The sequence below is a fragment of the Barbus barbus genome (assembly GCF_936440315.1).
Source record: "Barbus barbus genome assembly, chromosome: 18".
NCBI lineage: Eukaryota > Metazoa > Chordata > Actinopteri > Cypriniformes > Cyprinidae > Barbus > Barbus barbus.
The window spans coordinates 18,507,155-18,531,072 of record NC_136746.1 but is presented as its reverse complement, the minus strand read 5'-3'; the positions used below and the strand labels follow the sequence as shown (position 1 = coordinate 18,531,072).

Genomic DNA, 23,918 nt, shown 5'->3' with positions numbered 1-23,918 from the left:
ACTCCAAATTAATAAATAGGTCAGCTTATAATTGTTACTTCCATTTATCTCTTCTTTCCCACATGAACTACTTAGTTTTTATTATATTCCTAAATGTAATTTCATTTGTTTGCATTTTCAGTGATAAATTCATAAAATGGAAGCCGTTTTATTATAATACAATTCTATTTTTATACATAGAGTAAAACTGCTTTCATTTTATATACTGTATAATATAGTATTCAGTAAAATTATTTAAAACATACATAATATTGTATGCATGTTTGCGACACCACCTCTAAAATTAAGCAGTTTCTTTCTGTTGTTTTAATTTTCCCTCCTTGCAAATTTATTTTTTTATTCTACTTTTACCTTTCATTTGTTTATTTTGTTTTCTTATTTGAATATGTGCATGTGGTAAAGGCAACCAAAAATCAAACCTTTAATTCATATCAAATTAATGAATAGATAAACTTATATATTACTCTAATACTTACTCTTCCAACACTAACCACTTCCTATGTTTTATTGTATATATTCAGTATTTAATAAATGATAAAATACAATATATAATTTCATTTGATTTATAATGAACTATATAGTATATTTATAATGTATACATATATTTATTATGTCTACAATCTTGTTAGCATGTTTGCGACATCACCTACAAAAATAATCATCCCTTTCTTTCCATTTCTATTTATTTTTCTTTCATTCCAACATTTCTGATTCTTCCCTCTTCCTATTTTTCTTAAATTCAACTTTGACTCATTTTTTTTTTCTTCACTCACTCAGACAGTTTGGATCTGTGCCAGCATGTAATTGGCACTAATATAGTCTGTCTGTCGTGGTTTTAAGACCCATCTGTCAGCTAACTAAAGCATCTTTTTATGCACATACGTAGGATCATGTCAGCAAGATTCATTGTTTGTTCATTAACAATATTATTGCTTTCTTAAAAAGCCCTAGTGTGGGGCTAAAAGCATCTGCTAAATGAGTAAGCAAATGTGATTGTTGTTATTACATCAAACATCAAGCCTTTACATTTTGCATATTGACTGTGTCTGTGATATGGGTCAGACAAACAGAAGCTGTATTGCCATCTTTTATTGCACTTTGTAAGCATGTCCTGTATAGCTGACAGAGCTTAATTTGTCTGAAACATCAGCTATAGCAGGACTGAGAAAAAAACATTCAGATTAAATTAGCTCAGAACCACTGACATTGACACGTGGGTTCATTTATATATCAAAATAAATCCAAAAATAAAATCACACATCAGTGTTGCTAGAAGACAATGAAACAAATGAACAACAAGTATCTACAAAGATACACAAGGCAGCAGATAAACTAACAGTATCAAAATCTGCAGCTATGTTCCTTTACTATTTTCAAGTCATTTTCATATTTACAAAACTCTCAAGGCCTACAACATGCATTTTTTTTAGGATCATGAATGCCACTTTGTGACAACTGAATGACTAATTCATCTTTTTTATAGTATACATATTCTCTCTGGTCATTTCTGTTTTTAAGTTAAGAAGAGGGAACCACAGGAATCAAATTAACAGTCGGCTCCATCAGTGGTTGTCATGGCAACAGCACTCATAACCTCAGACTCACTATAAACACATACTCTCTGTGTGTGTGTGTGTGTGTGTGTGTGCTATACAGACTCTCAAAAAAGTCTACTGATGGGGAGTACTTTCACAAGACCCTCAACATAGGTAAGGTGGTGTACATTAACACGATGAAGAGAAAATAATTACAGCCAGAAACTAGCGTGTTCTCCCAGTCCTAGGGACTCCAGTTTATGTGAAGACGTCAGTAGTGTGAGATCCTTTTGTTTGGTTAGTTCATTGTTCTGTCCATTAGAAAGAGGAAAAAACAATACCAAACAAGTTAACCTTGCTCCTCCATCTTTACACTCTTGTCCAGTTATTGTTCTTTTGTCCCTTTGTGGTACGGACAGACCTCTGTCGAATGGACGGCTAGCTCTTTCCCATCTTGGCAATCAGTTCATCACAAATTTTGGTCAGCTCCTCGATCTCTTTGTTCTATAAACAGAATCCAAAAAAATCATGTTAACCTCTGAATGCTGGTTATTTTTATTTTTTTTGACAGATGTCTCTTACAATACGTTGATCAAAAATACAGTAAAATTGTGAAATATTTAAATAAATAAAAAAAATCATTATATATATATATATATATATATATATATATATATATATATATATATATATATATATATATATATATATATATATATATATATATATATATATATATATATATATATATATATATATATATACACACACACACACACATACACATAGATTTAGAATTGTCGTCATAAGAATAAGTTAAAATTATAAAATATTTTTTATTTAGAATATCATTAAAAAATTATAATATTACTGTTTTTTTAATGTAGTTTATTTAAAATAAATAAATTATCAACAACATTTACAAAATTGTAATTAATCTGTAACTTTCACTGGTAGTATATACAGCCATAAATAACAACATACATTTAATTAAAATAATTGTTTGCTGTACTTAAAAACTGAGTGTTTTAACAACAAACAAAATGACTTTCACAGATGAGCATGTGGATTTGCAAGTATGAGCAAACCTTTTGTTCCAGTGTGCGCTCCAGTGAGTCCACCTTCATCTGTTCTTTCCTCAGACTGGCCTGATACGCTGCCTGCTCCTGCTTGGATTTGGCTCTCACCTGAGCGATTTCAGCATTCGCCCTGCAGGTGCCACATGGTCAGAGTCATGCCATCATTTCACATTTTTAAGGACTCTCGCACACTGCAAGTCTAACCCTTTAATTAGCCTAACAATTGTTGTTCCGGGCAACAGAAGCCTTGTACAACGCAAAGCATATTAAAATATATGCATGTGAAAAATCTGTACTAACTTATCAAGTTTCTCCTCAGCATGGATCTTCAAGGCATGGTAGCGCTGCTCTTCCTTACGGACACGAGACAGGTACTCCTGTGCACATTTCTTCAGCACATCCTCATTCTGAAGGAGAAAAAAGAGGAATTGAAGTGAGTAAATTACCCTTTCTGCTGAAGCACAAGCTATTAGATCATGTTAACCAACAGCCTAACAGTTATTGTTGTAAGTTTGTATTTGTTTGGCTCCATTTTTGTGCGTAACGCCCACAATCAGAAACAATCAAATCTCGACCAACATTTCTCATTGAATATTCCTATTATCTCAGAATTACATCAAATTACTGATCCGGGCAACGATGCTTTTACAATTAACAATGCTTTCAACCTTTATCAATCTCAGTGTCTCACCTTCCGAAAGCCTTCCAAAACATCTTTCATCTTTTCATAGCGACGGAACAAGTCAGCGAGAGATTTCTCCACAGAGTTGAGATCAGCCAAAGCCTGGTCCTTCTCCAGGATCAACTGCTGGATAGTGTGATGAGATAGAGTCTTCTCTCTCTGTTCACCCTCTGAGACATACACACAAAAACATAAACACATTAAGTTCATAGTACACTAGATATACAATACACAAGACACAATACAATCAAATTGATGTGCAAATCTGCTTTTGGATGCAGAAGGGGTTGATTTTATGCTCCACTGGGTACTTCAGATATGAAATTATGCTCTACACCGCTATGTCTAAATCGTTGATAATGACAAATGAAAATGCAGTTTTTGACGCTGCATCTCTATGATGCATGCAGACAACACACACACACACTCAAAGATGGACCTTTGACAGACTTACTCAGCACCTCTTAATTAATTTTAGGGAAACATTATACAAAAGATTTATAGTCACAAATTGTATTTAATTGTAGCAAATCTGCTGAATGAATCATTTTAATGAACTGGTTTAAAAAAAAACTGATTCACTGATTCAGCTGCATCATCAACCTTCCCTACATTTTCTAATCAATTATATAACTTTTATTCTACTATAGTTTTATTACTTTAGTTTAAATGTACACTACAGGTTAAAACATTTTTTTTAAAGAAACCAATACTTTTATTCAGCAAGGATCTATTTACTTGTCAAAAGATCTCTATTTCAAATAAATTCTGTCCTTTTGAACTTTGTATTCATCAAACAATCTTGGGAAAAAAATGTATCATGGTTTCCATGGTTCTAATAAAAAAGAAATGTTACTGTTGTAGCTACTTTTTTCTAGCTTAATTGTACTTAACTGTATAGGCAATTTTAGGCAACCTTACATTATGATGAGCTTATCTGGAAAGTTACAGTATCAAAGTAGTTTCCTGAACACTTATGAGTTGGTAATGGAAGATGTTTGAGAAAAGGTCTATAAAAAGACCAGCAAAGCAAAACCAGATGAGACTAAAATGAGAGATAGAGACCATATCAGGTTATAGTAAGAGAAAACTCTCCCTGTCTATCACTAACAGATGTGGTGGATGCAACACAAACAAAGAAAATAAAGAGTTGCTGTTACTTACCAGGCATGCCTGAGTGATTTATCAAATATTTATGGGGGACGGAAGGAGCAAAACAGAAAAAAGGGACGGCATTAAGTCAAGCCAGCAGGGTGGGACATGTGAGAGAGAAAAGCGTGTCAGAAACATATAAACGAATTTGTAAATTAATGAAAGTGTCATGGAATAAAAAATGAAGTAAGTGGTGAGAGCCAGAAAAGTGGCCAAGAAAATGAACCATGGAAAAAGAAATTATAAGCAAAGACACAAATTGAAGTGAAAATAAATGACCGACAGCTGGGAAGCGGAATATCAAGGATGGTATTTTATCATGAAGAATATAAAGAGGAATGAAAAAAAGGTTTTTCTTTGTACAAAGAGAGAAAAGCATGTTAAGGTTAAACCAGACACTCAGTATAACAATCTGAAAATGTAAGAACGCACACAGCCTACAGTATTTACATGGACGTAAATACTGGACAGGCAAAGAAATCAGATTAATCTGTCAGTGGGTGAGGCCTGGTAAGGGACATGTTTTGAGAAGAAACATGTTTATGATTTTTGAGATCAAGTCAAGTGGAATATAAAAGGAGACGTGAAGGCTTGTGCTTGTAACTGACCGGTATTTGGGTCCAGAGGCACGAAAGATTTGTCTGCAAATTAAATGAGAAAGTAACAAAAACTTATTGCATATGTGTGTTGGTGTGGTGTGACTGGGCAAGGGTTGTGCCTGTTCATTTATAGCAGTGTAGCAGAAGAACAGCACAGATAAATAGAACCAAAAGTGCCTGAGAGTGTTCACAAAACACACAGATTGAAAATCCCCAGTAGAAGATGAAAACTTATTTAGCAATCAAGACTCACCAATCATCTCTGCGATAGTCTTCTCATACTCCAGAACTATCCTCCTGTAAAGAATAAGCAAAAATCAAGTTACTATTCAAATAAGGTGCATATATACTGTAAGATCTGATCAGATCTTTTTAAGCACACTGATCAAAAGTGACAGTAAAGTCTTTTACATTGTTACAAAAAAAAATCTATTTCAAATGAATGCAGTTCTTTTGAACTTTCTATTAATCAAAGAATCCTGGGGAAAAAAAATTATTCTTTTCACAAAAAAAAAGTGTTTTCAACACTGATAATAATAAGAATAGCATAATATAATGATATAATAGAAAGATTTCTGAAGGATCATGTGACACTGAAAACGGTAGCAATGGTTTCTGAAAATTTAGCTTTGCTATCACAGGAATAAAATACATTTTAAATTGTAATATTTGACAATTTACTGTTTTACAGTATTTTCATCAAATAAATGAAGTCTGCAAAGCATAGGAGACTTATGCACAAAACATTTAACAAACAATGTCCTAGAGTGCATTTATACCTGGATTGGTTTCAGATGATCCGATCACGTTGTAAGCATTAAATACAGATGTAAGCAGGGGCCAAAATGTTTTGTGATCCGATCACTGGGACCACATACTGTGGTAGCTGAATAGAAACTAAGGATGGGTTTCATCTCTAAAATAAATAATCAGGTCGTTTTTCAGATTGTTCCTTTGCTTTATTTTTTCCTTTTTGTTTTATTTACCAACATGCAGTAACACACTGACGTAGCAAGTGAAGCACGTACTCACAATGTCAGAGATCCTCCCTTCGAAATCCAATCACAAGTGATCACAGTAGGCGCATTTGACACACGTTACTGCTAGCTACAGTATGTATCTTGACCATTTGTGATCGGATCACCACAGACGGATGTTAATACCAGGTGTAAACAGGATTTAGACCCGCATTTGAAAGAGTTCCAAATTGGAAGCCAAACAATCCAAGTTAGAGTTTTTAACTGTTTGCACGCATGCAGCAAGATCCGCTCTGTGCCAGATGTCAGGACTGGTTGATAACGCAAATGCAAACTAATAGAACAGTGCATTCTGAGGTGACAATGACAATGAAATTCTGAATAAGGTTGATTACATGAAAGCATAGGAAACTGGCATTTGTTATGTCATGTGTTTGATTACAAGAGTTTGGCTGGCAGAAAGACGTGCTTGGAGAAAAGCAGGTTGCCGGCACAGTAAGCAGATGGATTAGCTATGTCTTCCTTAGCCTCTTAGGCCTTCCTTATCCTGAGCCCAATCAGGCTAATGAACTAAGTCCCATTCTTATCCACACTAACAAGGCCTAGTCCAGCTGGCTGTAATCCGCAACCCTTCCCGATTACCTTGTTCATTTGCCCCTTGAATACAAAAGGACAGCTTTAAAACATGTCCTGGTTCGATCAATTGTCTTCTGAATTAGACAATATTTTTATTAAAAGTGCAGTGAGGTAAGAAATACTTTTAAAAAATGCTAAGGATGAACTAACAAAACTGTCACCTGATTTGAACCCTTAGTTAGGAGATTGTAAAGCAGAAACAAAACACCTTAAAATGGCATTTAATTGTGACAAGACAGTTCCATGCGTTTCTCTCTTTTCCTGCCTCTAACTCTGGCACATCTGACATGTTAAGGCCCTCTTTAATTGGCTTTCTGCTTACGCTCGACTTTAAAAAAAAAAAAACGTAGGAAAGAGATAAACAGATTGAGAGGTGGACTGAGGTTGATGCATGGAGCTGTAAGCAGAGCCATTACGGCTGAATGCACAGGTATTTGTCAGGTGTGTCATATAAGCTAAGGAACATACATGTAGTGAATGAACGTTTCTGACAGTTTTATTGATGTGAAGTTTATCGAGAGGACATTAAGTCATGTGAAAAGAGGGGAGAAACGGGGTCAGCAAATGATGCAAGCTTCACTCGTCATAGCTCACAAGGGCACAGGAATTTCTGTCCTTTGAGAACACCCACCTCATCTCCTCCACTTCCCGTCTACTCTCTTCATATTTTCTCTTCCACTCCATGGCTTCTTTCTCTTTCACAACAATCTGAAATAAGAAGAGCTTTACTTCACACACTTTACATCCTGGAAATAGTTAAACCAGTGTCATGTCCTTTGCCATGTTTCTCACTGTAAATATTCTTAGTATTTGCATGTTTATGAGGGTAATATTGTAATATAAAAAAAAAAAAAAGGCATGAAACATTTTTCAAATAATCAGTGGAAATGTAACCACATAAATTGGCTGTGATTGTCTTAAAGTAGCGATGAAATTAAAGTAGTGACAGATCTTTTCTTGTGATGTACTTTTGAGCAAAACAGTTTATCGAAAAAGATCAAATTTAAGGCATAGACTTGGTTCTATCCATCGGTTGTCGATTGTCGTTTCGTTAAAAAACTGAAATATGAGAAATTAAGTAATCTCATTTCATGTTGACTTTAAATCCTTTGACACACAGAAGAAAAATAATACTCTCTCATCACTCCAGTAAATCAACATATTGAACTTCCCTCCGATGCTGAAACTGAACAAAGCATGGGAAAGTTTCTATTACTGTCCAAGATGAATCGCTTTTTGTATTCCCCAATTGTAAGTCGCTTTGGATAAAAGCATCTGCCAAATGACTAAATGTCCAGAGTTTGTGAAAATTGAATGTGTACATTGAGGCTGTTTATGATTGGTTGTCATTTTGGCACTCCAAATGCAGGGTTTCAGAACCCAGAATTAAAAGTGGTCTTAACCAGCCCTTCAAAATTAAATATTACCTAACCCAAGGCTTTAACCACTTTATTTACATTAACAGATTTACCTTAAGTAAAATTTCCATCAAATGTGAAATGACAAGACTAAGATACAGGGGTTTTTTTTTTTATTGTGGTGTGGTATATACCTCTTCTCGGGCAATGCCAAGAGAGTAGTCCATGTCACGTGGCAGATGAGGGCTTTCCCCTTCAATGTATCCTGTTCGTGAATAGAGGGAGCTCTTCGAAACCCCGCTGTCCGCCGGTGAGGCCGTTTCTCTCTGTTGCAGAGGAGAGAGTTGTGGAGAAACCATGAAAAACCTCTAGAACAACATTCACTTTACACTTTATCTTGGAGGGAGGCAGCACATCATCTACAGGTTCTACTCAGCAAAGCCATAATGCCATGGAGCGCAGGCTCATAGTTTGGGTTCAAAAGCCTCCAGCAGTTTGCGACTGGCCCGCTGGAATGTTATGACTGACAATCCCCAATGTGAGATGGATGTGAAAAGCTGTTTGTCATGAAAGGTTTGCGTCTGTGACCGGATCAGAGAGGGAATGCTATGTCAGATGAGGACTGTAGGAGTACAGGTTGAACCTTATGTTAGTTTTCAGAGATTAAATAATGTGCAGAGTTGATCTATTTTGCATGAAAAAAAGATTGTATCCTAAAATACACTTAATGCAACCAGTTACAACAAAAGACCGCAAAACACACTATCTGCATACGTCCTACAGGAAAAGACAGACACGTTTTATGAATATCTGCTTCAAAGGCACAAACAAAAGCACAAATGTACTGTCAGTAAATGTACTGTAATTTAATAAGTAACTTCTGAATATTCAGATGTACCATTTTCAGAAAGCAACTGTTTTCATAAGACCTCTTTATAGCCAGTGATGGGGTGTAGTTACTGAATAATCATGATGTTTAGCCCTTAAACCCACTTGCTGATTAAAGCTGATTAATTCTTCCTAACAGAGCTGGTTTAGGAGATTAATTGAGTTTGACTCTTATACAAGGTAGGGGGCCGTGTGTTAGGGTACAAATACAGAATGCCCACCACATGTTTGGTCTGCAAGGAGAATTTATGCCTAATACCATTTACTGCATTATTGGAATGCACTCAGATCATGGACGACTTGAGGCATATAGACATATGGGAGGTACAAACTGAGATTAAAGGTATAGTTCACCCAAAAATAAAAATTCTGTCATCATTTACTTACCCTCAAGTAGTTCCAAGCCTGTATGAATTTCTTTGTTCTGCCAAACACAAAGGAAGATATTTTGAAGAAAGTTTGTAACCAGGCTCCTTTGGGGCACCATTGACTTCTATAGTAGGGGGAAAAAATTATATGGAAGTCAATGGTGCCCCAGAACTGCTCTGTTTCCCACATTCTTCAGAATATCTTCCTTTGTGTTCAGCAGAACAAATATCTTCCTGTGTGTTCAGCATACATTCATACAGGTTTGGAACTACTTGAGGGTGAGTAAATGATGAACGAATTTTTGTTTTTGGGTGAACTATACCTTTACAACCTAATACAAAATGTTGAAATGGTTCTCTATCATATGTAGAGTTGGAGTGTTGATGTCAGATCTCCTATGACCACATACTGTACATTAAACATGGTCTAGATCTGAGTCTTGGCACTCACTGCATAACCAAATCTAGAAACTCCCTGAATGCCCAAACATTATGTTTGTCATCACCAATCATAAACAGTGTCAGCAGAGGGGGTGAAATGAGGCAGAGGAATACCTCTAAATGCAAATGAGAAACAAAAGCTTTAAAAATGAATATTGACAAGACAGAGTTCAGTACAGCGTGGGGTTGTGATGTATTCCTGTTATCTTCAGAGCAGCTGAGCATGTATTTCCATGAATGATAAATTACTGCTAATGAAAAGGTCAAATAAAGAACACATCATGGAGAATGTGCTGAGGCAGCATGTGAAATGTGTCTCTGAGACTATTTCAGGAAGAGCGTTATCTAATAATGTATGTTAAAATATTGAATATTTTAAGAAGATCATCAATCCACTGAACCTCATTACTCCAGCTATATAATACAGTGTCACTCTTTTTATATATGAAAGCACTCCATAATCCTAAAATGTTTCAGCACTATTCCAGAAATACTTTTGATACATTAAAGACCAACTCTATTTTGGAAATGAAGTCTAGAGGTCATTCGGGGGCAGAAACAATACCTGTGGAATACGGGACGTCCTGCGACAGAGTTTGCTATCTATCTGTGTGGATTTTCCTGCAGTTTTCTACAAAAATAACCACACTAGTTTTGACAGAGTGAGACAAAACCTATTACTCAAAAAAAAAAAGTTATGAGATCTATAAAATGTTATGTGGATAGTTATATTAAATGTGTCTGGAAAATGGGTTAGTGTTTATGTGTTTTTAATACGTATGCGACTGTCCTTTAAAGAGTTTAGATTCTAATTTCAGGTTACATTTTGTTGTCAAAAGTCTTACGCTCAATAAGGATGAATTTATTTGATAAAAAAAAAAAAAACAGTACAACAGTATTGCTGTGAGTGTGAAATATTATTACAATTACTGTTTTCTATTTTAATATATTTAAAAACTTAATTTATTCCTGTGCTCTATATGCTGATTTAATGCAGAAGCAACATTTATCATTATTTGTTATATATATATATATATATATATATATATATATTTTTTTTTTTTTTTTTTTTTATTAATGCTGAAAACCATTGTGTTGCTTAAAAACCATGATACAATATTTTTTCAAGATTCTTTGATGAATAGAAATGTTCTGCAACAATGTGAAACTCTTACTGTCACTTTTAATCAATTTAATGCATTCTTGCTGAAAAAAAGTATTTAAATTTTACTGAACAAACTTTTTAAGGTGGAGTATATGAAAAAAAATAGGATAAATATTAATAAAATAAATATTAATTTCATAGATAGATAGATAGATAGATAGATAGATAGATAGATAGATAGATAGATAGATAGATAGATAGATAGATAGATAGATAGATAGATAGATAGATAGATAGATAGATAGATAGATAGATAGATAGATAGGTATATATATATATATAATGTTTTAATATTTCGCATAGAAAAAGAACAATTAATGATTAAGATTATTTTTCTTGCAGTGAACAGAAAGGACAAGTGAAGGATGAGATGTTTCTTGTCTGTAGACCTAGTTTTCTGACTAATGGTGGTTTAGTCTAAAGGTGGTACAGGGACAGAGGGATTAGAATATATGGACTAGACCTAGTTAGACTTTAGAGGGAACGTTTTCTGTCCTTCTTACTTTAGCCATGCGAGAACCGTTGCGATTCCAGAGGCGTGGGCTGGGCTTCTTGAGGCGAGACTGTGAAGCGTGCAAGACAACATGATGAGAATGGAGCGGCAAGAATATGAGACATGTTAAAGAGGTTGTAGTATGTGTGCATGTTTGTGTATACGAGATGAGTCTGTACATTCCATTTCCTGTACAAATGCTGAGACAGAGGTGACGGTCACTCATCCAACATGACTGAAAGCAGATCTGAGCTAAGCTTCATGTGAAGCCACGACAGCAGCCTCAAACCAGGCATACAGATGGTCTGTATAGCCACTGTATTCAAAGTTAGTGTAAATTAGTAATAAATCGAAACCAGGAACTAGCATGAATGTGACGAGGAATTCCGCTATTAACATTCTATTTAGGACAAGCATATAAATTATGAAATCTGCAAACCATTCATATTTGATGTAATAATATAGAGTCTATATACAGCGTAAGTTTCTAAGTCACATTGACCTTTGTTTCTATGGATCTCCTGTCCAAGCGAACATGCAGGATTGCCACAAAGCCCTGGGAAAAACACACCTCTTTTGCTCAAGAGGGTGTTGGATTGGGAAAAAAAGGAGAACCAATCGAGGACAGGAGCCAGGTTAAAGACCCAGGGGTGAGATGTCACATCCACAGTATGGTGAGGTAGTTTATGGGTGGGTATTCACACTCATACCCAAGGGTGCAGTCAGGGAGCTCGGTTCAGAAGGGGGTATCACACACACTCGTGCTTGGACACACACACACACACGGGTGCGGGCTGGCTCAGCGCAATACCTTAGGGGACACAGTGGACAAAGTGGGGCTCTGAGAGATGTTTTTGGCTACCTGTAGAGCCTCTATCCTCAGGGCTGCGAGCACCAGCTCCTCCTGGGCCACAAGGGAGGGTTGAGAGAAGGAAAGGGGGAGTGACCCATTAAGTGGGGATGGGTTGAGGAGGAAAAGAGGGGTTAGAGTTGTACCGGCCTCACGCAAATACTAAACCTGAGGGGGAAAAAAACTTACATATACTGTACACACACAAACAGACACTCACACACATTTTACTGTGAACGTTGTGTATGCGGTGAGATCCACTGATCCTTTCTAGGAGTTTTATTATTTGTAGGTATTTTTTAAAGGGATAAATCAGCCAAAATGAAAATTCTGTCTTTTATTGGAACACAAATGGAGATATTTATCAGAATATCTGAAGAGATGCCTTGTAATAACAGTGAATGGGGACCGGGGGCTGTCAAGCTCCAAAAAAGCACCATAACAGCAACATAAAAGTTGTCAATGTGACCTATCAAACTTTACACGTCTTGTTCTGTAGTCATTAAGATTAGTTTTTGAAAGATTTTTGAAAGAAGTCTATTGTGCATCCCAAGGCTGCATTTATTAACAGTTACTGTATATTGTGAAATATTATTACAATTTAAAGTAAGTTTTTTATTTTAATATATTTATCTTTTTAATTTAATTTATTCCTCTGATGGCTTAAAGGATGTGACATGACCCTTCAAGAAACATCTATTATCATCAATTTTGAAAATGTGGAAACCATGATCTTTTAGGATTCTTTGATGGATAGAAAGTTCAAAAGAACAGCATTTATTAAAAACTAAATTTTTAACAATGCAAAAGTCAATCACTTTCGATCAATTTATTGCATCATACTGACACCAAACTTTTGAATGGTAGTGTACTTTGATAGTTCTTTTTACTCATTTTGGAGCTTGCCAGCCCCAGTTACTATATACTTCTAGGAACTGGGGCTTGTAGGAACTTAAGGATGAATAAATATGACAGAATTTTAATTTTTGGTTGAACTATTCCTTTAAAAACAAAAAATGAGAGACAAAACAAAGCAGACAAGGTACATGAAAGACTGGAGGGACAAACAAACACACAGTGAAACACAGCTGAGTGAAGACACACACTCTCTCTCTCTCTCTCTCTCTCACACACACACACACACACAGCTGCAAATGTCCAGGGAAGAAGGGATAGTTGGCTGGTAGGCTTCTCTCTACACACCTGCAGTTTTTGAGCGAAGGCAGTGGGGTTGGTCTCTGCTAGATCAGGCTCCAGGTAGCTGAGAGGGGCAGGTGAATCAGGCAGTCTGTCTAAGAGGGGTAGATCTGAGGGATCCATGGGGCCCTGGATGGGGGACTGTGATGGGACCCAGAGCAGAAGAGGGACAAGAGCAAGAGGAGTAGGTGGTGTCTGGTGTCAGTGAGGTACGGCAAGCTTGTATTTAGCCTAGTGTATCATAACACTTCTATGATGGGTTTACGAAGCTTATGAATAAACAATCTGCGGTACTGATTCTGGTGGGGAGACCCCAAGTAAGCTGCATGCCTAGCAAAATAATTGTCTTAAAGGCAGAGTTCGCTCAAAAATAAAAAAAACTGTCATTATCATTATAATTGGAAAACAGACAGTTATATGGAAAAAAGGAGTGTGCATGGGTCAAAATGACTCCTTTTGTGTTAAATTGAAAAAAAAATACAGCATACGTTTTTGAAATAACATAGGGGTGAGTAAATAATGACAGAATTTATTTATTTATTTAGGATGCACTGTCCCTTTAAGACTGAAAACAAAAATGTGTAGCATTACAAATTTATCAGATCAGATAAGCTGTGCAATCATTAGTAACAAAATAAAAAAAATAACCCCATCTTTACACATTTGTGCTGTTTTCTTGTATTTTGACTGTATGAGCTGCATATTATCTGAGCTAATAAAATAAACACACTCGTAAAGGTGCTGATTCTTTTGGTGTTTGACTGGTTTGCACTTACTGCTCCAGCTCTCTCATTGCTCTGCGTTCGACTCTGAGACTCACTGTCCCTCTTTCTGCTTTTCTCTGAGGCCATGGAATCATGAGCACCATGTGGTGGCAGCACAGGTGATTTCCCCTGCGAGATCTGAGCCTCCATCTCCTCAAAGCTCCTGTGAAGAATCAGACCAACACAATTCAACACATAGAATACACTGCCAAAGTAAATAATTTTTAACCCCCGAGAATCAAGTTTTATAGCTTTCACTTTAAGCGAGTCAGTCTATTTGATCAAATATAGTCAGTCACATATTGATACTACAAAATTACATATTAGTAGCTTCTGAAAGGTCACTGCCCCAGTGACAGTTTTGTACCTTTTTTCTGTGTGGTGTACTCCTAATAGTTGACAAATTCCACCTTTAACAAATATATTCCTTATAAATAAATTAATCGCATTAATCACATTTTTTATTCACAAAATTCAATAATGAATTCAAAAGTAGTGTATTGGGCACTTTTTTCTTTTAAAAGTACTACTATATGAACAAAAGTGCAATAACATTTGGTTTGCAAACACGTTAAACAAATAAGCTGCTTTTTTTACAGCAGTATTCCTTTTACATGGTAGCAGTTAAAATATTTCTTGTAAATCTCAATTCAAACATTAATGTAATCAAATTAAATATAAAACCAAAGCTATATTTGCCACTGCCAGGGCATTAATGTTTTTATAGAAAATATTTTATAGTTTGTTATAGAAAAACAAGTTATGATCAGAGTCCAGACGCTCGATCATGACATTATAACGTGCAACTTCCGAGTAGAGACCTGCACTATTGCGGGACCCAACACAGCAGAGTGCGGCACGGGACAACACTTGGGTGCGGGCGGGTAGACACTTGTGTGTGTGGGATGCGAGAGTATTACCGCGCCGGAGCGCGTAACTTCTCATACCTGCAGCATGATTGCGTTAACATTTTTTTTTAGCGGCAAAAGTGATAGATCTGTAAAGCAATATATTGTGAGAAGGCTGTGTGTTACCATGTTCCAAACGACTCAAAATAATAAACCACAAAGTTAACAAAACGATGCACTCCACTGTGCTGAGCGAGAGGCTTCTCAGCTGTCTTCACGTGCTATTGGAAAATTCCTATTTCTCACTTATGAAGTCATGATTACGATCACGTTGCATTCTTTTCTGTTTAAAAATAACAGTGAACAGTGGTTTGTGAAGGTTGATGCTTAGCCTAAATAATTTTATCAGGAGCGTCCATGTGAGCGATCCTGCAGGCTTAGGCCCACCCAGAATGCTCGGATGGGATGTTGATCAATCCACTACTGATCAATATCCCACCCCTCCTGTGACCTGTGGTTTGTCTGTATGTGAATTCTAAGCCAGTGAGCAACGGGCTTTCAAAATAATAATAATAATAATAATAATAATAAAAACTGTGTTAATGCACGTGAAATTAATTGTCGGCATTAATCAATTAATGCGTTAACGCCATAATAACGCGTTAACTTGCCCAACCTTATTTACAGTGGGGGAAAAAATTATTTGAATTATTTGATCCCCTGCTGATTTTATACGTTTGCCCACTGACAAAGAAATAATCAGTCTATAATTTTAAATGGCAGTCATTTTATTTAAATGGTAATTTTATTTGAACAGTGAGAGACAGAATAACAACAAAAAAATCCAGAAAAACGCATTTCAAAAAAGTTATAAATTGATTTGCATTTTAATGAGTGAAATAAGTATTTGACCCCTGCGCAAAACATGACTTAGTACTTGGTGGCAAAACCTTTGTTGGCAATCACAGAGGTCAGACGTTTCTTGTAGTTGGCCACCAGGTTTGCACACATCTCAGGAGGGATTTTGTCCCACTCCTCTTTTCAGATCCTCTCCAAGTCATGGAGACTGGCTATGCCACTCTTCTTCTTGAGCCACTCCTTTGTTGCCTTGACGTGTGTTTTGGGTAATTGTCCTGCTGGAAATGGAATACCCCATCCACGACCCATTTTCAATGCCCTGCCTGGCTCTTTGGTCTTGGCCATGGTGGAGAGTTTGGAACAGGTAAGGAGTTTAAGAGAGTGCTCCTAATCTCAGCTCTTTACCTGTATAAAAGACACCTGGGAGCCAGAAATCTTGCTGATAGATAGGGGATCAAATACTTATTTCAGTCATTAAAATGCAAATCAATTTATAACTTTTTTAAATGTGTTTTTCTGGATTTTTTTGTTTATATTCTGTCTCTCACTGTTCAAATAAACCTACCATTAAAATTATAGACTCATCATTTCTTTGTCTGTGGGCAAACGTACAAAATCAGCAGGGGATCGAATAATTTTTTTCCCCACTGTATACGTACGTACGTGTGTGTGAGTGTTTGATTTACCCAGTGCAGGGAGAGCTGGGCTCTGAATCTTGCATGTTGGAAGTCTTCGTTGGACTGTCTGTCACAGAGTCCAGCTTCAGATAAAGTGATGGTTTCTTCAGCGAGAGAGGCTATAAAAAACATGCATGTATTCACATAAATATAACGGTCTGTAATTTAACATTAGTTAGGTGTTTGTCACACACATAAAATTTCCCTAAGTTTAGTGTGTGAATGAGTCAGGTAGATACTCACAGGTGCAGAGGAGCCAATCTTTTCCATGTATTCAATCTCATAATCTGTAACTGCAGAAAAGACACCAGAGAAAATGAGAGAAGGTATAACAGGTTAAATGATTTTTGAAGGTTACATAGGCATGTAAATAATATAAGGCTTTCAAAAGAATATTCTTTCTATGCTGATCATCAGTTCAGACTAACAGAACCAATATGACAGTGGCAGTATAACTCATCTGCCTCTGTACTACTGACCCACTTATTTTCAGGCAGAAACTGCCCTAGGGTGAAAATGGATCCCGGTAGGTCAAAGGCTAATAAAACGGGTCAGCTTTGGGTCATTTGGGGTTGTAGGCAAACTTGTATCACGTGGAAAATTATCTAATGGGTGAATCTTACAAAACCATTTTACCCCAAAATTAACAGAAACAAATAATTGTAGTTTCTATGTTGCATTTTAAATCAGTTCTCTTTTTACTCTTCCAAATGATCTATGTAAAGTAATGCAGGACTGTGGACAGAAAATCCATGACTCATGATTAGACAATGTAGTAACATAATAAGAGACTCCTCCACTCTCTCACCATCACTCTGTGCTGGTAAACTGTTCTCGTTGACAAAAGCTGTAAAGTCAGTCGGCTGCGGGAAGTCTTGGGGATCAGAGGTCAGCTCCACCTCCACGTCATGTCTAGTCCATTTCTGATTGGTGGAGGAAGCCAGTTTCTCCTCATCTGTGGCGTGATCTTGTGAAGGCTCGGGATTGGCATCAGGCGAGTCCTCCTGCAGGTGATTATGTGTGTGTGAAGTGGAGGGCGAGAGTGGAGAACACACAGGACAACACTGTTATGATATGAGGTGACAGCGAAGGAGAAAAACAGAATATATTCTGAATGAACATCTGCAGTGTGTGTGTGTGTGTGTGTGTGTGTGTGTGTACTGTAGGTGAATGTACGCTCATGTCTTAACTTACCTGAGCAGATGGCTCAGTAATCTGAGTCCTCTTTGGTGATTTCTTCACTCTAAAAGTGTTACTGTTAAAGAAAACAAGAAATTTGTGATTACTCAAATTATTTATACAGAAAAAAAGACAACAACCAACCATTTTTTGTCCAGCCAAACAGCATATAAATCTTTTTAAAAACCCAACCATACTTATTATAAACAGCAGTTTAACAGATACCGTACAGATAATGTTCCACCGAATACAATTTTTAGTTAAATAACAAATACATGTTGTGTTGTTTTGATAAAGGTTTTAAAAATCCTTTTGACAATGCAAATATATTGTGATTCTTACAGTAAATGATGGTGCTTATTATTAAGGATTAAATCTCATGAGTTAAGTTCTTACCCTATAATGGATTATTCAGGGTTTGCATAATGATTGATGCTTCGATTAGTGAGATATATCAATGTTATATTTTTCAGTTTGTAGTTTTCTTGTGCAAATGTGTTTTTTTATAGTAAACATACTTTTTTGCTAATGCAGTCTTTACGAAAGGAAACAACGCAGGAAATTAAGACCAACAGATACTAGAGACGATATGTTTTGCAAAAAAAAAATATAATTAGAAAATAAAAACAAAAATATCCTTAATACTCCACAGTCTCTGCCCTGACCCAGTTAGTTTTAATCCCTGTAGCCCCTGTTAAATTGCTCAGTGACCCAAGAAAGTGACAGATGCCTCACATAACAGAAGCATTTCAAATCCTATTCTGTTGCTGTTGTTGGCAAATTTCAGTGTGATGTAAATATTTCAGGAGTATTGCTTCACACCTCATGTCAACTCTGAAAAGACGTGTTGAAAAAAAAAAAAGAAGTTGAAAACCTTGAATTGTGTGATAACTATAGAGGAACATCTGCAATTGAGCAAAATATATTAGATGGATTAATCTGAAACAGGAGCAAAAGATCCAATAAACTCCCTAAATAGCTGTATTAATGAATCAGGGTGTGCAGGGGGTCTTCGACAACGAAAATAATGTCTTGTTCAAAAGGCACTATAAAAATTCCCTTGTCAACATTCCAGGCCACAGTTTCTGCTTTCTAGCTAAATCTACAACATTTATTATCCACTAGGCCACCCTAAGGAGGTAAGATTTCTTAAATGAGTCTCATAAAAATGTCTGGATTAGGAATTCATTCAGAGATTTGATGAACTATCGATCTTCACATCTGATTCATTGAAAAAAGCATAGTCAACAAAGCTCAACTTGGATCACATGCACACAGTGACCCAATCATATAATGTTTTCTTGCCTAAAGTTTGTACCCCTATGTACATTTGCATGCCTGAATTCATCTTCTGCTCCTGGAATCGACTGCACTTGTTTGAGGGTCCACTAGATGGCAACACATTCTCATTGGGAATATCAAACATGTAGCCGAGGAAGATGGAGGTGACGTGGAATGATGGGATGTGAAATCAGTCATATGTATTAAATTAAATGATAAAACAACTGACAGTGAGCTCATGAGTTAAAACATGTTAAAGTAGCATTTTATGTTAAACTAGATTATTACTGATGCTGATTTTTCCACCATCTCTCTACTTACAAGAAACAACACAGAGAAGAGACATTGCTGGACTTCCTGTGATACATGAGATCAACAGACATGTGACAGAGGCTGACAAACAAGTACTAACACCCACTTACATACACATGTTATCTGACCATTTAGAAATATACACAAGAAAATTTACAAGAATTACACACTGTGCACTATAATGGATGATGTACTTTGAAATTAAATAGAATCAGACTTACGATTTGAGAGGCTTCTTCTTGTTTTTGGCAGGTTTGTTCTGGTTGTGATCCTCCAACTCAACAATGTTATCATTTTCATTCTCGTTGTCATTGCTGGATTTGTCAAAAGAGTCAGCTTTCGGAGGCAAGTTTCCCATCTTTTTGGATGATTTGAAGGGATTGATTGAGTCATCAAAGGAGTCAGAATCAAAGTTGTAAGATCCACTAGACAGGTGAGGAGAGCTGGGGATACCAGTGCTAGAAGAAAATGGATTAAAGTTAGGGTCATCCCACTTTGTGGGATCGAAGTTATATGACCCCTTGGGGATCGGGATGTCATCAATGTCATTTGAAAGAGCAGGAACAGGTGCATTGTCTAGCTGCTCTGTCTGGGGTGGAGGAGCCTTCTTAATCCCCAGTTTGGGCTTTCGGATGGGCATCTTGGCCCCTGGTTTCTTGCCTAGGTTTTTAGGAGGAGGAGTACTGCGTGGTGCCTCTCCACTGTCCTCTGAATAGTCAAACTCCAGTCTGACTGGTTGGCGCTTGGTGATTGGCTGTTCCTCAATGTTGATGGGTTGCTCTTTAGCAGGGGAAGAGGCACGAGGCTCCTCTACAGCAACAGGGGTGTCTGAAACCGACGTAAAGTCGGCTTTCCTGCCCAAGACAGGCGAGTTGGCGACTTTACTGCCTCCTGTATGGAATGGGTCAATATTCTCAAAGTTGTCCGGATCCCATTTGTAGGAGGCACTGGGAGGGATAGGAGACTCCTCGTCAGCGACAGTTGAAGCCTCAGGTACTGGATCAGGAAGCACCGGTTGGAGTTGACTTGATATTGAGCTGACATTGACCTCCTCAGCCAAAGGTGGAGGACTTTCAACTCGAGACTTTATCCTATTCCTCCGTAGGGTACCAGCAGGACTAGGACTAGGGCTGGGAGAGGAGCTAGGCCTCTCTTGGGTTTGCAAGGGGCTTTCAAGCTGTGGTTTCCCTCTCTTTTTCTCCTCTGGCGTGCTGCTAGAGGAGACTGTTTTGGGAGACGAATGCTCTGGGTTTGAGTTCTGCCGGGAAAGAGGTTTCTTCTTTAGGGAACCAGGGCGGGGCTTCTTCACTTTACGAAGAGTTCCCGGAGCACTTTCTGTTCCTATGCTGAAGGACTCTGCTCGTGGGTGAATGGGTTTGTTGGCGGTTCCTTCTGAGGATTTGTCTCCTGGGCTCTCTAACTCACCAGACTGTAGGCTTAGAGAGCGCGTGAGAGGCGCTCGGCTTGATGTTCCAGACCCAAAATTTGATTCTGGGAGGGGGTCACCAGCAATTAAGTAATCTAGGTTGTAGGTGCCACTAGCAGCTATTGGTTTGTCCTCATCAAAGACTATAGATTGAGAGCGACTGGGAGATTGAAGCTGATCTGGGTCTTGAGCTTCACTGGCAGAGATGTCAGCAGTGGAAACTGTGAAGATAGAGAATGACATGTTACTATACATTTTGAAAACAGATCATGCTTTCAAGCACATCACAGGAGAGTACTCACAGATGCATTGATATTATTTTATATTAATAACAACTGAAAAAGGATAGAGTGCAAAAAGTACTAGTACTAGTTTTTCTAGATCTTTCTTGAAATAAAAATCAGTAGCAATACACTGTATATCCACTAGAGGGAGTACAAGTGCAGTGTTTGATAACAAAGACCACAGTACTTTTGTCTGAGAATAAAGGAAGTGAAAAGGCAGCCCTTTCTTGTTTTTTCTTCTTTTTTTCTCTCTCTAAATAAGAAGAAGAAATTAAAAAAAATAACAAGACTGGTTTACTGGTTTAAAAAAGACACGAGGAGAAACAAAGGTATTGATTAAAGAATTTAATTAGGCCTCCATCTCTTTGTTTACAACAAAGCACAAACTGACATCTAAACTTTGCATATACCATAGACATATAACATAGTTCCTTAGATACTAAATAACTATATATAGCTACTTAGTTTTCCAAAACATTTCCTGGGTTTCAGAGTTAAGAACAGTTAATAGTAAATTCTGTTTTCAGGTTTACCATTTACTGTTGCTCTGTGCTATCTGCTATAATATTCACTTACTATTTATTGTCATTTAATATACTGTAATTTTTTTTTTAATCTTTTTTTTTTACTTTATATTAGATATTAGAAAATTTGTTCAAAACAACACACAATGACACTGTTGGTCAATGTCCTGTAATCTTAAGCATTTCAAAGTTCAGTAAACCCTCCTGAAGCTATTCAAATGATAAATAAAACAATTTGTCTCCACATTTGTCTGTGGTGTGAATTGCGATGGAATGGAGATCTAAACGTACCTATGTGTTCTTGGGACAATGCCTCTGAGTTGGTGCAGGGGGGCTCTGTTAGGGGCACTGGTGGAGAAGCAGACTTCACAGGGGTGGTGGACTCCGGGGTTTCGAACGCTCCGTCTGAGTCTGAACTCCTGCAGAAGAAACAGGGAAACAGAAGAAGGTCTGAATATATTGAATTAAGAGTTGATTTAATAATCTCATTGAAGTATAAACATCAAGTCTGTTTTGTTTCCATACAACGAAGCTGCATATCAAATTCAGCACTAATACAGCAAACAAGCAACATCAATTTATGAGACAACACATCACAGCTCATATTAACACTACAGGACCAAATAGATTCAGATACACCTAAAGTATATTAAATAATCATTCATCGTGTGCCAGACCTTATAAACAAACACCTGCATCAGCATGTAGGCCCTGGTGGATTATTACAGATGGAAATTAAAACGCTGAACCTGCAGCTAGGAGACCAATAACAGCAGCTCAAACACATATTATGCTCAGCCATGGAGTCTATTTTTTTAACTACTGAGTATCACATTGGACAGGCTATTTTCACACATTAACACATTTGTCATTTCAGTCAAGACTGATGATGCCCATTTTGCTTTTTACATCAATATAACAAAATGTCAGTTTGTAAACGTTTTTCGGTCTTGGCGTCAGCATACACAAATCTGACACAATATGTGATAGCACAGGTGAACGTACAGCAACAAAGGCACAGCCTCAGACAGATGTGCAGACCCCCACCCAGTCTCACCGCATTAGTCCCTGTCCTTTCTCTGCTGTTATCCCACGCTCACCTGTGCCTGCCTTGGATCATGTAATCATGCCTGGAGGTCCAGCTGAGGAGCCCTAGGGCTGGGTCTGCCCCATCCTCTCCAGATGTCCCTCCCAGCAGCGTGTCCCAGCCCCAGCGAGCCCACTGCAGCGGAGACAGAGCCTGCCATGCGCTCACTGCCATATCTGCCACGATCACAGCCTCACGGTCACTCATACACCTTTTCCCTATTCCCAATAGCAATTCCTGAAATCTGAAGCTTTGATACCATCCCTTTGTGTTACATCCCCTTCTCCCTTCTCTCCATCCCTCCCTCTTTTTCAATATTGTACGCTCTCTCTCTCTTCGATCTATCGCTGAAGGTGGGCTTTATCCAAATGAAACCCGTTGCAGATACTCGCCACTTGCAGACTCACTGCTTGGCTCTCTCTCTCCCTTTAACACATCCTCAGGCACGTTTCCCTCCCCCACGGTGAGAACAGAAGCAGACTTCCCACTCGGACTGCTGTAATATAAAGAAAATCTGTGTTTTTCTATGTATAATCAATGTTTTATTTCCATTATCCCTCCATCTTATCTGAGCTGAAATACCCAGCTGTATTGCAAGTATAGAACAAAACAGGATTTTTCTGTTCCGATCATGGTTTTTTTAGTTTGAACTCATGTTGTCATTATTAGTATCTACAGCAAGAACTTGGCTGGAGTCATGCTCTCAGTTTTGCTGCATCAAACCCTGATGAATGTACTGATGCTTTCAGTGCAGTGAACACACCCATTGCCTGCTAAAAAAAACCTGCATGTGTTTTGGATCCTAGTCCTCAGCATGGGATGCTAACCAGGCATCTTAACCAGCAACACAATCTAGACCAGGAGCAAATCAGCATAAACCAGCCTTATGGTGTCTTCCATAGGAATGAATGAATAAAATCAAATCAAATTTGATTAAAGTATTCTTTAATCTAGACCTGAATAATTTACACAAAAATTAAATCTGTATCATAGCTTTTTTTTTTTTTTAAGGGTCCTGTCTGTCTTTTGTCTATGTGTTAAAGTCTTGTAATTGTGAGTGAACCAGCTGTAATATAAGAAAAATGTCAGACTTTTTCTGACAATAAAGTTGTATCGTATTGTATTGTATTGTATCTAATCGTATATTTCTGTATCTGAAGGGTGTACACTTACAAACATGAGTCACATTTGTCAGCATGTCAAAATGATAGTGGTCTTCCATAGTGCTAAGTCAAATTTTTGCAGTCAAATTAACAGT

At 37.3% G+C, this 23,918-nt stretch overlaps 1 protein-coding gene across 2 annotated transcripts in view; it reads right to left on the bottom strand.

The window, feature by feature from the left end:
- Nucleotides 1-1,032: 1,032 nt before the first annotated feature.
- LOC306884663 (transforming acidic coiled-coil-containing protein 2-like) overlaps nt 1,033-23,918 on the bottom strand; it is a 28,514-nt gene continuing 5,628 nt past the window's right edge. Inside the window, exons 2-18 of one of the 2 annotated variants that reach the window (XM_079440729.1) lie at nt 21,865-21,992; nt 19,561-20,986; nt 17,762-17,822; nt 17,376-17,571; nt 16,811-16,860; nt 16,577-16,686; nt 14,197-14,347; nt 13,427-13,561; nt 12,185-12,277; nt 11,384-11,443; nt 8,213-8,344; nt 7,292-7,368; nt 5,301-5,344; nt 3,306-3,466; nt 2,915-3,021; nt 2,624-2,744; nt 1,033-2,039 (exon numbers count right to left, since the gene is read on the bottom strand). In XM_079440729.1, coding sequence (XP_079296855.1) covers nt 1,974-2,039; nt 2,624-2,744; nt 2,915-3,021; nt 3,306-3,466; nt 5,301-5,344; nt 7,292-7,368; nt 8,213-8,344; nt 11,384-11,443; nt 12,185-12,277; nt 13,427-13,561; nt 14,197-14,347; nt 16,577-16,686; nt 16,811-16,860; nt 17,376-17,571; nt 17,762-17,822; nt 19,561-20,986; nt 21,865-21,992 — 3,118 coding nt within the window. In that variant the 3' untranslated portion in view covers nt 1,033-1,973. The remainder of the gene's footprint in view (nt 2,040-2,623; nt 2,745-2,914; nt 3,022-3,305; nt 3,467-5,300; nt 5,345-7,291; nt 7,369-8,212; nt 8,345-11,383; nt 11,444-12,184; nt 12,278-13,426; nt 13,562-14,196; nt 14,348-16,576; nt 16,687-16,810; nt 16,861-17,375; nt 17,572-17,761; nt 17,823-19,560; nt 20,987-21,864; nt 21,993-23,918) is intronic. The other variant, XM_079440730.1, reaches the window with a different exon arrangement.